Source organism: Rattus rattus, chromosome 16, assembly GCF_011064425.1.
Source record: "Rattus rattus isolate New Zealand chromosome 16, Rrattus_CSIRO_v1, whole genome shotgun sequence".
NCBI lineage: Eukaryota > Metazoa > Chordata > Mammalia > Rodentia > Muridae > Rattus > Rattus rattus.
In genome coordinates, this window is record NC_046169.1 from 32,217,583 (window position 1) to 32,233,338 (window position 15,756).

The 15,756-nt window shown below is 50.4% G+C and overlaps 1 protein-coding gene across 1 annotated transcript in view; it reads left to right on the forward strand.

The window, feature by feature from the left end:
- The first annotated feature begins 1,929 nt into the window (after nt 1-1,929).
- Nucleotides 1,930-15,756, forward strand: part of Aldh2 (aldehyde dehydrogenase 2 family member) — a 31,644-nt gene continuing 17,817 nt past the window's right edge. Inside the window, exons 1-2 of the mRNA XM_032886762.1 lie at nt 1,930-2,143; nt 13,496-13,600. Of these exons, the coding sequence (XP_032742653.1) occupies nt 2,024-2,143; nt 13,496-13,600 (225 nt within the window). The 5' untranslated portion in view covers nt 1,930-2,023. The remainder of the gene's footprint in view (nt 2,144-13,495; nt 13,601-15,756) is intronic.

The following is a 15,756-nucleotide window of genomic DNA, read 5'->3' on the forward strand; positions in this document are numbered from 1 at the left end:
GAGGAAGTGATAAATGACAGAAGGGACACCACGCAAGGGCAAAGCGAGCATGTGTGTGTGCGCACACACATACACATGCACACACAGAACATGTGTGTGCCTCTGTGAGTTAGATGACTTAGGGAGACTGTCTAAAACCAGTAACAGCAACAACAACAACAAAAAAAAATAGAACAAAACAAAACAAAAAACCCCACAGGGCTTCTAGAACTCAAGTTCTTCAGCCAAATGGGAAAATGAGCTAGGACATGAACTTTTAAAACCCAGCGGAGAAAACTGGCTGCACCCAAAGGCATTTAATCTCACTCCTCAGAAATGCGTCCTAGAGCAATACGGCTGGCTATCTGAACAGATATTAACAGTATAACAATGCTGGGAAGGGGGTAAGGGTGTGGCAGCGCTTGGGCTGATGCCGTTGTTTGTTTGAGACTGGGTTTCTCTGTGTAGCTTTGGCTATCCCTGGAACTCATTCTGTAGACCAGACTGGCCTCAGACTCAGAGCTGTCACTGCCTCTGACTCCCAAGTGCTGGGGTTAAAGGCATGTGTCACCAATGCCACTGCTGGGCCAGACTATAGACTTTTTGAACGGGAATTTATTTCTCTGTAGTTAACTATAGGATTCTCCCTCAAGATGCTCAGCCAGCTGGGCAGGTACCACAAGAAAGTAGACTTTCAACTCATTCTTGATTTGTGATTCTTCCAACTGGGTGGGGGGGTAGGGGGTTTAGAGGCCACAGCCACCGTAAGTCAAGGACCTGTCTGTATTTAATTAGTTACTTATTAATTAAGTAGTAGACATCCGGTGAGTTAGTGGCTCTTCCTCTGTGAATTAGTAAGTCAAAAGACACAAACTGTGGCATTGTTTGTAATCACAAAAGATTGGAAGCCACCTTAAATGTCACCCACAGAACATTCGTTAAATGGGAATGCACACGTAGCCAACAGAAACAGCGAGTAAACCAGTGAACCAGGGGACACCTTCCTGCGGGAAATGGGTGTGAACATCCAAGATCCCCAACACAATCCAAAGCATTTCGGCAAGGCAAAATGGTTTACTTCTGCACAAGGGTGCATTGCCATGTTGGGAAAGCAAGCACACCCAGAGGGGCTCTGCTGGTGAGGTTTTTAAAGGGTCTCACAATCTCTTCTAACTGTACTCTCAGTTTCCCAGATTCCTTTGCAACTACGCTTGGTCATGTGACCAGCCTGTGAGGTCCTTAAATGCTTTCCCCTCATGTTTTGTGCTAACGGTGCTGAGCCCCGGAACAACTTCAGCTGTCCGTTGCTAAAATCAGAGGCACACGGGGAAACGCGCCCAGACCCCTTTACAGCGCGGGTGACAATATTCCTGCGAGTCCTCAGAGCAGGGCGAAGCTCATACGCAGCAGTCTTCTCCTGCTGGGTGCTTCAGAAACCTCAGCTTCTAAAGGCTCCGCCCATTTTGGGGCTCCTGTTTTTTAACCACTGAACCATCTCTCCAGCCCGGCTCCTCCGTTTTAAAAACACTTCGCTGCATTGCCCAGAATCCCCTGCCAAGCTCTTCACCATCTCTTCAGCCTACTGCTGCGTTCATCTGGTTGAAAGGCACACGAATGACCAGGCGTCCACGTCTCTTTCTAGTCAATGCGCTCCTGCCCCTCAAGTACCCAGTCCCAGGCTGTTCGTGGAATAACTGCATTCGTGATTTCTTTTCACACCCACATCTGCACGGATGGGAGCCATAGGCGCTAGCCACCTTGCTGGGAGCGCACATAGCCCTGGCTAGGCTTCCTCCGGCTACCCCCATGTTCTGCAAACTCCATCTCTTAGGGAGCCAGGGTCGCGCCCCTTAGGCCGTTGGGGGCTGGAGTTCCTCGGCTACGTCCCCGTATCTCTGCCTCCCATTGGTGGCCGCGGGGGGCGGAGGCTAGGACTTGTTCTACAAGGCTGCAGTCGCCGGTTGCTCCGCTAGGCTCCTCTCGGCTCGGTTCGGCTCGCCCTGCTCAGCTCTGCTCAGTTCTGCTAAGCTCCGCTCAGTTCAGCATGCTGCGCGCCGCACTCAGCACCGCCCGCCGTGGGCCACGCCTGAGCCGCCTGCTGTCCGCCGCCGCCACCAGCGCGGTGCCAGCCCCCAACCAGCAGCCCGAGGTCTTCTGCAACCAGGTGAGACTCGCGGCCGCCTCGCTCTGGCACCAGGGCGGGACGGAGCCAGGGCGACGCGGCCTCAGTTTCCCCTCCGCGTCCCGCGATCTTTGCGCGCGTCTTCCCCTGCCCATGTGGCCGCACCGTGTCGCCTCCCTGCCCTGGACAGTCCTCTTTATCCCGCATCGATGCAACCGGCTTCTGCCCCGCGCAGTCCTCTGGGTTCACGCAGAAGGCCCTTCCGTCCCAGTCTCTGCGAGACCTCCCATCCATCCCTACCCAACTCACGCAGACCTGAGCCAGAGTTCACAAGCAAAAGCTGGCCTCTGTGGCCGCCCTTATCCCACCCGGACTTTGGAATGTTGAATTCGTTTTTTGAGTTTTGGTGAAGTCTGGAATCACATGAAAGAAACTGGCTGTGAAGTATTTTTTGTTTGTGCAACAAGTGGCACTTGGCTGCCCTCTTCTGTAAAATGGGAAAGCAGTCAGGGCTGGTATCTTGGTGTGTTGTTTTGAAAGAGGATCTCATTTTGTAACTGAGGCTGGCTGGCCCGGAGTTCTCTGTCTTCTTCCTTTAGCCAGTTTCACCCCACTTTAGACTTGCACAAGACAGACATGGCTGCTACCACTTACTTACCGCCTCAGCCTTTCGGCCTCCTCTCTACGTTTCTTTGAAACAGGATCTCACTAAGTTGCCCAGGCTGGCCTTGAGCTTGTAATTCTCCTGCCCCAGGCTTCCCATTGGTGGGACACAGTGACCTCATGTCTTTTTATATATATATACATTACAGGGCCTCGCGCACTTGGCACTTGGCATGAGCAGCAATCCGGGTTCTCCAAAAGTCCCCTCTGCCAGCCTTTGTGCAGGGCAGCCTCCTAAACAATTCCGTCTTTAAGCCTTACGCCTTAGAACTGGGAGTTTGATGGTTTAACCATCCCCACTATACAGGTCCTAAGACTGAGGTCTGGTCATGGTCCCAAAGGACCAACGTGAAGTCTGGATTCTCTTCTGGGATTCCACAAGTGAGCCCTTAGCCAAAACATTCTATGGTATATTGCAACTCTTGGTAGGACCAGTGGTCGGATCTCATGTCACATGAACATCCTCCAGATGGGCTGCCTACCACACTAGTTGTGGCCTTGGCCTCCGGCTTTCTGCAGTGTTCTTCCAGGACCTGGCAGCCATTTGCACATGTGCAGGACCTGTTTAAAGGTCCAGGTTTCTGAGGAGTGCTACAAAGAGTCAACCCAAGGGAAAACAAAACACCGGGTTTGTGAAGTAGCTGCCGGTTTCTAGCTGGCGGCTGATCTGAGGCAATCCATCCCGCTGAACATCAAAAGGAGCCCGAGTGACCACAAGAGGAAGCACCTGATCAATAGCTTGGTTCTCTCGTTCACCTGGAGGCAGGGTACAAAGTTTCAGGTCCTAACAACCTGCTGGGGCTTGATTCAGTTCGGAGTGTTCCTTGTATGTGCCTGTGGGGGGGGGGTGTAGAGGGAACCCCCTCCCCCATTGCTGCCTTTTCTCCTTATCACGGAGTTTGAAATCACAAAAATCGAATACATTCATTGCAGAAATTCATGGCACTGACCCAATTGCCCACCCCACAGGAGCGCTGTTAATGGAAGTGGCCTTGCTCGGTTCTTGGCTTTTATGAGTTTGTGTGGGAGACAGGGTCCTGGCTACGTGTCACTCGAGTCCCTGAACACTTGAGTCTCATGAACGCTGCTTATCCTCCTCAGCCAGTACACTCAGCTGCTTTTAAGCTTTTTGGGTTTTTTTTGAGAACACAAGCCTCCTGCCCTAAGGCAGTGCAGGAGGGAACCCTAGAAACTGCTGGGTATTATCAGGGTGGCATCATTGCAAACCCTGCTGCCAGGGACACCAGGCCTGGGAAGCAAGGACTCTGGCTTCTGTCTGTCCCTGCATATCTCTATGCTGTTACTAGGGCCCTGATGTTGCTTCCATAGACTCTGGGCTGGCTTCCAAGGGTACCTGCAGGGCCCAAGCGCCCCAGGGGGGGATGTTTCTCCTCAAGCTTCTTGGGTCCCATCTGAATAGTGTCATGACCTCACCTTCTTTTCCAACCAAAGCAGGTTGGGACATCTTTCTGGGACTCTCTTGCCTTTTGTCACGAGAAGGGACCGCAGGCTAGGTGGGTGGGTGACTTCAGCTTCCTCAGAATGTATCCCTGAGGGTGGCCTTCTGAAAGAAGCACATTTTACCCCATTGGGCCTGGAACTGACCCAATGTCAGTGAAACGGATCTTTACATTTAATTATTGCGTCGCTGTCTTGGAGAACAGTTAAGGTTTATAAGGATACCTCCGGCATCACAGGTGTGTGTATGGCTTCATGCCTCTCTCTGGGCATCGCCTCACGCTCAACGTCACCAGTTCTGTGTACCAGTGTCTGTAATGAATGTGAAGGTTGGGTCGGGTGCCATCTGTAGCGTGTAGTTGTACGCTCTACCGGTCTTTACCTCCAGGAAGTGGACTGCGCTAACAGCCCCCACCTGGCTTCCCTTGAATCCTCAGAAAAACACACATATACACTTTGTTCCTTTTCAACTTGCCTTAGGATACAATTGCCAGGCACGGCTACCACCCACCTGGTAAAGCTTGCCTTCACCAACTTCTTCTCTCCACCTCTCCGTCTGCCCTAAACTTCAGTCGATAAACTCCCCCTGACCACCCGCCTGTAGGAGCGGCCTGGGCGGCCACTCTGTTTTGAGATCTCACACGGTTGCCCCATTCTCCTTTCTCCAAAGCCTGGCAAATTTCACCTCCTTCTTTGAGGCTACCTTTAATCCCAACACCTGGGAAGCAGAGGCAGGAGGATCAGGAGTTCAAGGTCAGTGTCAGCTCATCCTGAACTTGAGACCTGGGGTGGGCTCAGTTGCTAGAGAGTGCTTGCGACCGTACTTGAAGCCCTGAGTCTGATTCCCAGCAACGCATAATCCAAGCGGGCTGGTGTGAGCTCTTGCAATCCCAGCATTCAGGAGATGGAGGCATAGGGGGGCTACATAGTGAGTTTGAAGTCAGCCTGGATTATTGGAGAACCTATCTCAAAAGAAAAAAAGGGCTGGAGAGATGGCTCAGCAGTTACGAGCTGACTGTTCTTCCAGAAGTCCTGAGTTCAAATCCCAGCAACCACATGGTGGCTCACAACCATCTGTAATGAGATCCGATGCCCTCTTCTGCTGTGTCTGAAGACAGCTACAGTGTACTTTATAAAATAAATATAAAAAAAGGAAAGGAAAAAGAAAAAAAATAAAAAAGCTCATACAGTACCACCTCAGATTTAGCTGCTTGCCACACCCCCTCTTGATGGGCCTCAGGAGGCTTCCTGAGCAGCCAGGCCCAGCTAACAACACCCTATAGGAATCACCTGCCCATGGGACACTTGCCCACTTGCTCACTCGGGAATTGGAAGGTGGAGGCTAAGTCCTAAGTGAAAAGCTCAGCATGGGACCAAACAGTCAGCAAACAGTCAGCACTGTGGTGAAGAAGCAAACCCAGGAGGGATGTGCAGGGTCATGTCTGGACCTCAGTGGCCACATCTGTAAAATGGGTTAACAATCCCACCCCTTGTCATAGGGTGGTTGTGAGGACAAAATGGGGTGTTCCTCAGCCCTCAGCAGGGCCTGCTTAGGGTTACCATCATGGCCTTGCATGTCCCCGCTGTGTAAAGGACATTTTTGTTCAGCTTACAGTGGAAACACCAACAATTAGCCTTTTGTTATGTAAGTGCAGTGAACTTGGGTTTGTCTTTAAGGGTGAGAACTAGGTGCTGGAGAGATGGTTCAGTGGGTTAAGAGCACTAGCTGCTCTACCCGAGGTCCTGAGTTCAATTCCCAGCAACCACATGGTGGCTCACAACCATTTGTAATGGGATCTGATGCCCTCTTCTGGTGTGTCTGGAGACAGCAACAGTGTTCTCACATACATAAAATAAGTAATTATTTAAAAAAAAAAATAAATAAAAACAGTGGACCAATGGAAGGTTCAGGAACTAGAAGGTCGGTTATCAGACCAGGCACTGCGGATACAAGTCCAAACATGTTAGACTGCCCTAAACCTCACCACAGACAGGATTGCAGCCACTGCCTTTGAGTAATAATAAATTTACAAATGATTGCTTTTTATGCGCTCAGAAGGAGCCAGAGGTAGGGACCCAATGTAAAGTATCTGGGAACAGGCGGGAAGGTGGTGTGGAATGGGCCAGGGTCAGGGGTCATGGTGAGATAGACCTGTCAGCCACCTACAACTCAAGCATATTCACTGACCCAGGCAGGCAGGTGGCATGGAATACTATTTAAGGTCCCTGGTGACTGGTTGTCAAAGACATCACCAGGCTCCGTGGGTAACCCCTAGCTTTCTACGAGAGCAAACCACAAACCAGTGTATGTAACCTGTATGGGGGACAGTTCAAATAGTCTATGGTCACACTCTGTATCCCAGGTTAGCCCAGCATGCACTCTATTGAGGTTGATGATCTTTGAGGGCAGGACCTCTCTACCTTGTAGGCATCATCTCTCCAGCCCCGCCCCTTCCTCCTCCTCGCCTCAGCCCCGCCCCCTTCCTCACCATCTCTCCAGCCCCGCCCCCTTCCTCACCATCTCTCCAGCCCCGCCCCCTTCCTCATCATCTTTCCTGCTCCGTCCCCCACCCCCTCGAATCCGGTAGTGTAGGCTGGTGTAGCCTTGAGTCTCCAGCTTCCATACCCCACCCCCACTCCCCACCCTCCCATTCCGGTGCTGAGATTGCAGGCGCGCCCCTCCACCGCCCCATCTTTTTTCTTTTGCTATTGGATTACAGCAAATGCACTCGAAGCAAACTCAATACAGCCAAAGTCACATCTACCCACAGGTACTCCCTGTCCTACCCTGCCCACTCAAGAACACACCAGGCTCACCTCACCCTAGAGCAGTGGTTCTTAGCCTTCCTGATGCTGCGGCCCTTTAATACAGTTCCTCATGTGGTGCTGACCCCCAACCATAAAATTTCTTCCGTTGCTTTGCTACTCCCTAGCTGCCTGCTACCGCTATACATCGTAATGCAAATACTTTTGGAGACAGAGGTTTGCCAAAGGGGTCTCAAGCCACAAGTTGAGAACCCCTGCCCTGGAGGGTGTCCCCTCCAGTCTGCTGGTATGCACCATGACTTGTTCACAGGCCGGTCTTGGTTAGTGAACTTTAATTGATTTAATGTACCTTGTATTACAAAGAACAAAGGCCAATCGATTTCCCTTTGCATCACAGGCCTCACAGATTCACGCTTCACAGACCCAGCAAGGCAGAGGGTGTCCACCATCAAGTCATGGGGTGCCTAAGTGAACTTTTTTTTAAAAAAAAGACTTATTTATTTATTATATATAAGTACACGGTAGCTGTCTGCAAACACACCAGAAGAGGGCGTCAGATCCCATCACAGATGGTTGTGAGCCCCCATGTGGTTGCTGGGATTTGAACTCAAGACCTCTGCAAGAGCAGTCAGTGCTCTTAACCACTGAGCCATCCAGCTCCCCAAGTAAACTCTTGCAAGTTTTGTTAAGGGCCCATGAATGTTTTCACTGAATTCCCACCTTGCTACACTTTCTATACCGAGGGTGTAACAGTATAGCAATTGAGAAAAATCCTAGGGGCTGGAGAGATGGCTCAGTAGTTAAGAGCACTGGCTGCTCTTGCAGAGGATCTGGGTTCGATTCCCAGCACCCACATGGTCCACAGTTCCTTTAAGTCTTTAAGTCACTTGCTGTGCCTGCATCAAAGGGGACAAACTGGGGTTCAGGAAGGCCTTAGACCATAGGTTTGAAACCAGGCTTTGGGCTCAGCTCTGGGTAGCTTAAGTACAGATACGCTACCTCATGACCAAGCCTCTCTGGGTCAGGAAAAGAGTAAATATTTAAGGGAGACATCCGATCAAACCTTTGAAACCAACAGGGAGGAGCCATTTTTGTGGTCCAATTTGTATTCTGGCACCATACTTGGCAAGGAACTGCCTTTGAGTAAATATTGAATTTACAAATGCTGGCTGTTTCTGAGAATGGCTTTGCTCCAAAGGAGCCAGAGACAGGGTCACTTCCTGGGGACCCAATGTAAAATATCTGGGAGTTGCTGTGAGCAGAGGGTGGGAATAGGTGGGAAAGTCGTAGAACGGGCCAGGGTAGAAGGGGCCAGGGTCGGGGGTCATGGTGAGATGGAATCGTCAGCGGTTAAGCACAGGGACAAATGAAAACCTCACTATCCCGGTGAAAGTTACAAAATAGAGCTAAGCCCCTCCCCCTTCCTGGGAGTGGCGCCTATAAATTTGGCAGTACGAAAAGCGCTGGCTTTGGGGGATGGGGAGAGGCCGCAAAATGGGGTTAGGGGAGGCACCCCTTAGTTTTGACTGCAAGCTGACTCTAGGAGGCTCTGGATGGCGAAGAATACAGTGTATGTGGCATTCTGTGTTTATCTGGAACTTGACTCCTTTGGGATCTTGTAATGCAAAAGCTAGCATGTGTTGTTCTCGCTGGACGGTTACATAACTACCATTTAAGAAGCAGGTGAACAGGGGCTGGGGATTTAGCTCAGCGGAAGAGCGCTTGCCTAGTGAGCGCAAGGCCCTGGGTTCGGTCCCCAGCTCTGAAAAAAAGAAAAAAAAAAAAAAAAAAAAAGAAGCAGGTGAACAGGGGGTTGGGGATTTAGCTCAGTGGTAGAGCGCAAGGCCCTGGGTTCTGTAAAAAAAAAAAAAAAAAAAAAAAAAACAAAAAAGAAAAAAAAGAAAGAAAAAAAAAAAAAAAGCCTTGGCCCGGCTGCAGGTCTTGGGTTTGCTTATACCTAAGAGGAGGGGCAGAGTAAAGAAATGTGGGGGAGATTGGGCATGACTGGTATGCGCTGGGCATGGTGGCACTCAAGAGGCCGAGGTAAGGGGATTATGAATTTTGGGCCAGCCTAGGCTACATATAGACCATCTCAACTGGGCATGGTGGCACTCAAGAGGCCGAGGTAAGGGGATTATGAATTTTGGGCCAGCCTAGGCTACATATAGACCATCTCAAAAAAAATAAAAAAGAAAAGGAAGAAATAAGAAAAGCGAGAAAGCCATTAGAATTCCCTAAACCAAACATTTTTTGGAATTACCCGTGCGGGAGGTGAAGCACTCCAGAATCATGGGTATCCTAGGAGACGCTCTTTTATTCTTCCCATGCATCAGGATTCAAAAGGGATTCCCCAGGATGATGCCTTAGAGAACCTGGCAGCCATCCACCTGCAGAGCTGTGTGCCCAGATCTCACGGCTCACCAAGTAGGAAGCTTCCGGCCTGACTCAAAACAATGGCTCCATCTGATCCAGAAAGACACCTCCATCTCCTCTTCCCAGGGGGCCACAATCAATCTCGGTCCATCTCTCCCTGTCCCGGTCCCTGGTCCATCCTTCCGGGATGATAGCGCCTCCCTTGGGAAGTCAGTGATGGGCTCTGTTCCTCACCGTCTGGTGCTGATGGTACCTGCTCCAGGAACGGGACCACCCGTAAGAGAACACACCACAGTGAGCCCTTCTGCTTGCCCCGTAGCGGTGTTCACGACAGCTAAGGGCACAGGGGCTCTTTATCATCATTTTCTGTTATTTAATCCAGCATTTTCCACTGGAGAGCGTGCTGGGGAGGAAGATTCGCTCCCTGTCCTGTTAAAGACAGTTCCAGAAGGGGGCGGGTCTAGGAAGTGCAAGTCTCACTTATATCGTGGAATGTGAAAATGAAATTGTTTAGCTCTTTTAGTTTAAAAGCAAAACAAACGATGCCCCAGGATGGCTCAGGGGATAAGGGTGCTTGTGGTCCGGCCTGATGGCCTAAGTTCTATCCGTGGAAGGCTTGTGGTGGGAGAGCACCAACTTCCAAAACATGTCCTCTGACCATCACACACACACACACACACTCACTCACTCACTCACACATACACCACATGTACACACACACACGCATACACACAGAGAGTTAATAAGACATAAGACAACCAACTTGGAATTCTTTCTAGAAAGTTCCCTCCTTCTACACAGCTTGTGGTGGCTTTAATAAGAATGACTGGGAGTTGGGGATTTAGCTCAGTGGTAGAGCATTTGCCTAGCAAGCGCAAGGCCCTGGTTTCAGTCCTCAGCTCTGGGGGAAAAAAAAAAGAATGGCTCCCTTGTGTTTGAATGCTTGGCCTGTAGAATGCTGGGTTTAAATTAATAAAATGCCAACACGTCCCGCTTAGTTTTCATTAAGGTTTCCTCCTTATTTGTGTTTGTGCTGGGATTAAGGGTATGTGTGTACCTCCACAAAGCTCCTGGGGTCCTCATTTCTTTGGGTCCTCTTTAATGGCTCCCTGAGTCCTCTGCTTTCTCCACAGCCTGTGTGTGGTCACTGGGCTTAAGCTCCAGGGCTCCAAGGTTTTGCTGTTTTGGCCCTGTCTGTCATGATGGTGGCTCTGGCTCGCTGAGAGAGCTTTCAGGACACCTCCAATGAGTCTGTGAAATCCTCTTGACATGAGTAGGCACTATTTTGATTTTACTTTAGATTCAGAGCCTCACCTCCTGACCTGTGTGTTCTCGAAACTGAAGAGGAAGTGAGAGCCAGGAGGAACACCCCCCCCCCACCCCGGCCATGGCGACTGGACTCAGCACCTTATGTAAGGCAGGCCTTGGTTGGAGGCCAGGAGGGTTAGAAGCCAGTGGAGTTTTGGCTTGGACTCTGCCCTTTTGTGGTCTGAAGGAGCTATGCTGGAAGCAAACAGGGCTGTGTGAGAGCGCCCTGCCCTCCTGGCTCCCCACCAGTGTTTGGCTGGGAGTGAAGGGGGCGTGGCAGGGAGGAATTGGGGACCCTGAGCTCAGCAATCTCTTATTTCACCGGCCAAGAAGGAAGGACGGGCGGACGTTGAACAGGCACTCTGAAAGACTGGAAGAATGACACAGCATATTCCAGACTTGCCTCCCAACACAGGGACAAGGCAGGGTGGGGCAGTGCTGGGTGTCTACCTAGTCTGATTACCCACCCCCACCTGCCCTGAGAACTTCTTCAGGGTAAACGCATGAAGTCTGTCTTGGGGGTTGCCGGGAAGCTGAGTCACTCTCAGCTGAGATCTTCAACTGTAGTTGGCTGCCTTCTAAGATAGTGTCAAAAAACAGCCCGTGGCAGGCTCTTGGCCAGGACTGCACACCTCTTGTCCCAGTGAATCCTTACACAGGCATCTGAGACTTCCATTTCCCCAGTTTCACAGTGGGGAGGGAGGGCTGGACTCCAGTCTGCCCCACCTTGACGTTTGCTCTTAACTACGTGGGAAGTGTGGTGGGGTCGGGGTGGGGAAGGGGTGGGGTGGAGTTGTGCAGGGGTAGGGATGGTAAGACAGAAAGATGGTGACTATTTTTTTACTATGACTTTGTGAGACTGGGTTTTTGCCATGTACAGCACATGCTGGCCTCAAGGCAATCCTCCTGCCTCAACCTTCTAAGAGCTAGGGTTATACGTGTGCACCTCCATGTTTAGCTTCAAGGAGATACTTTGGGGACAAGTATTCTAACCTCGCAGGCAGACCTGGGCTGTGGCTGGAGACCGTAGTCAGAAGAGGGGCAGGTCGAGGCCTTGACATCCAAAAACTTGGATTCCATTCTGACTCTTGTCTCTGCTGTGGATGAACCCAGAGCCAAGCTTCCCCCGTCCCTGTCCCCTCCTGTGCATGGTGAAGTGGATAGAACCTGGCGAATGCAGGGTGTGGGGTGTAGACAAGGAATAGATCGAGCGACTTTTCCCTGCCCTCTATCCTGGCCCTCCAGCCCTCTCCCTAACTTCTATCTGTGCCACGGTGCCATGGAGGGATCGGTGGACTGGTGGCACTCCACATCTATCCCCCAGTCCTCTCCACGTTACCTCAGATCTCTACTTCCCTTTGCTTCAGATGATCCACGAAGGAGAGAAGGGTTTCACCGTGCCAGGAGTCCCAACCCGCCACAGCACAGGCGGCCTAGAACCCAGCCAAGAGGTATTAAGGTTTGCATGTGCTGCAGAGATGAATGGATTCTCTGAAGGTCATCTCTCCCTAGAATAAAGATGGCTGGCTGGATGTGGTGGCGCACGCCTTTAATCCCAGCACTCAGAAGACTGAGGCAGGTGGATCTCTGTAGAGTCGAGGCTAGCCTCGGCTACACAGGGAGACCCCTGTCTCAAAACAACAACATTAATAAAGAAGATGACTGTAAGTGTTTGCTTGTTCCTTCAAGAGAAAAGGGGTGCTCCTGAGGCCCCCCCACCCCCTCACTGTTCCCCCAACCCCCCACACCCGCCATCACCCCACCACCACCCCCATGAGCCTGGACTGGATCTGTGACACATTCTTGTTGAAGTTAGGCTCTGGTTCTTCCTCCCAGCCCCACACTCAAAATCCATTTACAAATACCTTGGCCATATAGCTAGGCCCTTCTCTGACTCAGTATAATTAAAAATATCCCATTTATTCTAGCCTGCATTCTGCCATATGGCTGCTTACCTGTGCTCAGCACATTTTCCCAGGTCCGTCTCCTGTGCCCGGCTCTACCCAGAATCCTTCTCTTCTGGAACGTCCCACCTCTGTTTCCTGCCCAAGCCAAGGGCGTAGGAGTTTTAATGGACAGGCAATACATCCATGCAACACACGCGATATTCTCTCTGCATATTCTGACCTATAGACTCCATCAGAGATGGCAGCTTCTGAAGCTAGGACAGGGGAAACCTTCTTTCAGCTTCTTTTTGGGACTCCCTGGAAAGGACAGCTGCCCCCAGACATCTGACTGATCTGGGTCCTGCTGTCAAAAAGCCAGGTTACCATGTGGTGCTGGATGAATGAGGGGAGAGACACCTTGTTCATCCTGCACAGGTGACTCCTGGACCGCAGCCACAGGAGGAGCCCAACCCAGGGACACAGCTCTTAGGAAATGGTCTCAAGGGTTGGGGATTTAGCTCAGTGGTAGAGCGCTTGCCTAGCAAACGCAAGGCCCTGGGTTTGGTCCCAGCTCCGAAAAAAAGAAAAAGAAAAAGAAAAAAAAAAAAAAAAGAAATGGTCTCAAGCCATTGTGTTTGGGGGTGTTTGTTACACAGCAGCGGATGACTGACACACCAGGAATGTTCTCATCATTCCAAAGAGAGCCCAGTTCACTGAGAGGTCAGGCGATTACTCGGGTCTTGTGGTCAGTGGGTGTTCTGACTTGGATGTCCGGAAGGATTTGTGCTTCTAGCCTGGAATCCACAGCTGTCTGGCGCTGATCTACCTCTCCGTGTTTGTTCTAGATTTTTTTTTCTTCTTTACCTTACGGGTGGTCAGTAGGGTTGAAAGCAGGGCCTGAGTGAGACCTTTTGTGTTTTTTTTTTCACTCTCTTTGCAGATCTTCATTAACAATGAGTGGCATGATGCCGTCAGCAAGAAAACATTCCCCACCGTCAACCCTTCCACGGGGGAGGTCATCTGCCAGGTAGCCGAAGGGAACAAGGTAAGACCTGGTGACTTGTATCCGTGCAGAGTGGCCTTTGTTTGTTTCTGGGGTGGGGGGTTGACATTCTGTAGCCCAGGCTAGCCTGGAACTTGCTATGTAGCCCAGGCTGGCCTGGAACTTGGGTCAGTCCTCCCAGCTGTGCAGGGATTACAGGTCTGGGCTACCTCGCTGAGCAAAGACGTTGGTTTATGGTTTCGTGTGACCGAAACGTGACCAGTTAACGCGTTCCACTTTCCTAACTTAAAACCACGGATCAAACATTGGGCGTGTAAGAAGGAGGCCGAGCTTGCTTTCCTATTGTGAGGAACACTGAACCGCCCTCTCCTGTTTGGACCTGAGATGGAAGGATACGGGAGAGAGGTGGATAGAATGGCATAACATTTGGGGTGGCTGGGACAAATAGTTCTGTGGTGATTTCTTTCTTGTTTGAGTTGTATACAGTAGGGGAAACTATGATGAAACTTCAAAGATTAGTCTCTAAGCTAGGCACTGTGGTGCACGCCTCTAACCTCAGCATTAGGGGTGTGAGGCAAAAAGGTCATCCTTGGCTACATGGCAAGTGGTAGGCCAGCCTGGGCTACATGAAACTCCCCCCGTGAACAACAACCACAAAATAAGACAAAAAAAATTTTGAGTTATCTTTTTAATAAACTCAGCATTGAAACTTGGTCATGTCCACTCCCAGCCTGTTTTTTTTTTTTTTTTTTTTTTTTTTTTTTTTTTCGAGCTGGGGACCAACCCAGGACCTTGCTTGCTAAGCAAGTGCTCTACCACTGAGCTAAATCCCCAACCCCTTCCCAGCCTGTTTTAAGATGGTCCTCTTTTTTTTTTTTTTTTTTTTCTTTTTTTGGAGTTTGGGACCGAACCCAGGCCCTTGTGGGTTCCTCGGAAAACGCCCTACCACTGAAGCTAAATCCCCAACCCCTTAATTTTTTTTTAAAGATTTATTTATTATATATATATATATATATATATACATTGTCACTGTCCTCAGACACACCAGAAGAGGGCATCAGGGCTGGAGAGATGGCTCAGCCCGTTAAACACTGACTGCTCTTCCAGAGGTCCTGAGTTCAATTCCCAGCAACCACATGGTGGCTCACAACCATCTGTAATGGGATCTGATGCCCTTCTGGTGTGTCTGAGGACAGTTACAGTGTAATTATACATAAGAAATAAATCTTTAAAAAAAAAAAAAAAAGAGGGCATCAGATCTCATTACAGATGGTTGTGAGCCACCATGTGGTTGCTGGGATTTGAACTCAGGACCTCTGGAAGAGCAGTCAGTGTTTTAACCGCTGAGCCATCTTTCCAGCCCCGATGGTCCTCTTTTTAACACCTACTGTGTAAAGGACCTACTATGTCTTTCTGGCTTATGAGGTGTCTCGATGGTAAATGTATTTATTCTATGTGGGTCGTGCTAGGCTACCCAGCCTCTAGCTGTTGGGGAATCCCACCATCTTGCAAGGAATGGTTCTTTTGGCTGGGCTTGCTTCCTCGGAAGCAGGGAAACAGGGTCCCTTCCTACAGATTGAGTCATGGGAGCCTCTTGCTTCTGATGGCCAGAGGTCACCTTCCCATCACACCCCCTGCTGAGATGCATGTTTGCACCTTAGGTTTGGTGCCCCGTCCCGCAGGGCAGTCGACCAGGGTCTGGGGTCCACCTAGGAGAGAATGGGGACAAGAGATGCAAAGAAGGGACAGCAAGTCAAGAGGTCTGATCAAGCTGACAGTTTTTTAATTTTTCTCAGGCAGAAGATAGACTGGTAGAAGCAAGGTGTGGGGAGGGGTTAGGTAACCACAAAAGAATGGGCCTGGCCCGATGACCAGGATACTGGCTGGGTAAATCGGTCAGCAGGGGGAACAGTAAGGGTGGGTTGCTTAGTGACCTGACCACCGGTGCTGAGCGACCTGACAACCAGATTTATTCTACCCATTGAGTTCAAGCAGAACTGCAGGTGCAGGCTTAGGTAAGGCTGAAATGTGGTTGTTTTGATCTAACATGAAAGCTGCTTCCAACATCTCCCCCTTTTTCTTTACTTAGAAGGACCGTGGTGGTAAAACTCTTTGCTAGGGTGGGGCTAGAGGCCTGACCTCCAGTATTTGTGGCTGGTGTTAACCCCCACATATGTTGCTTGGATGCCAGGGCCCAT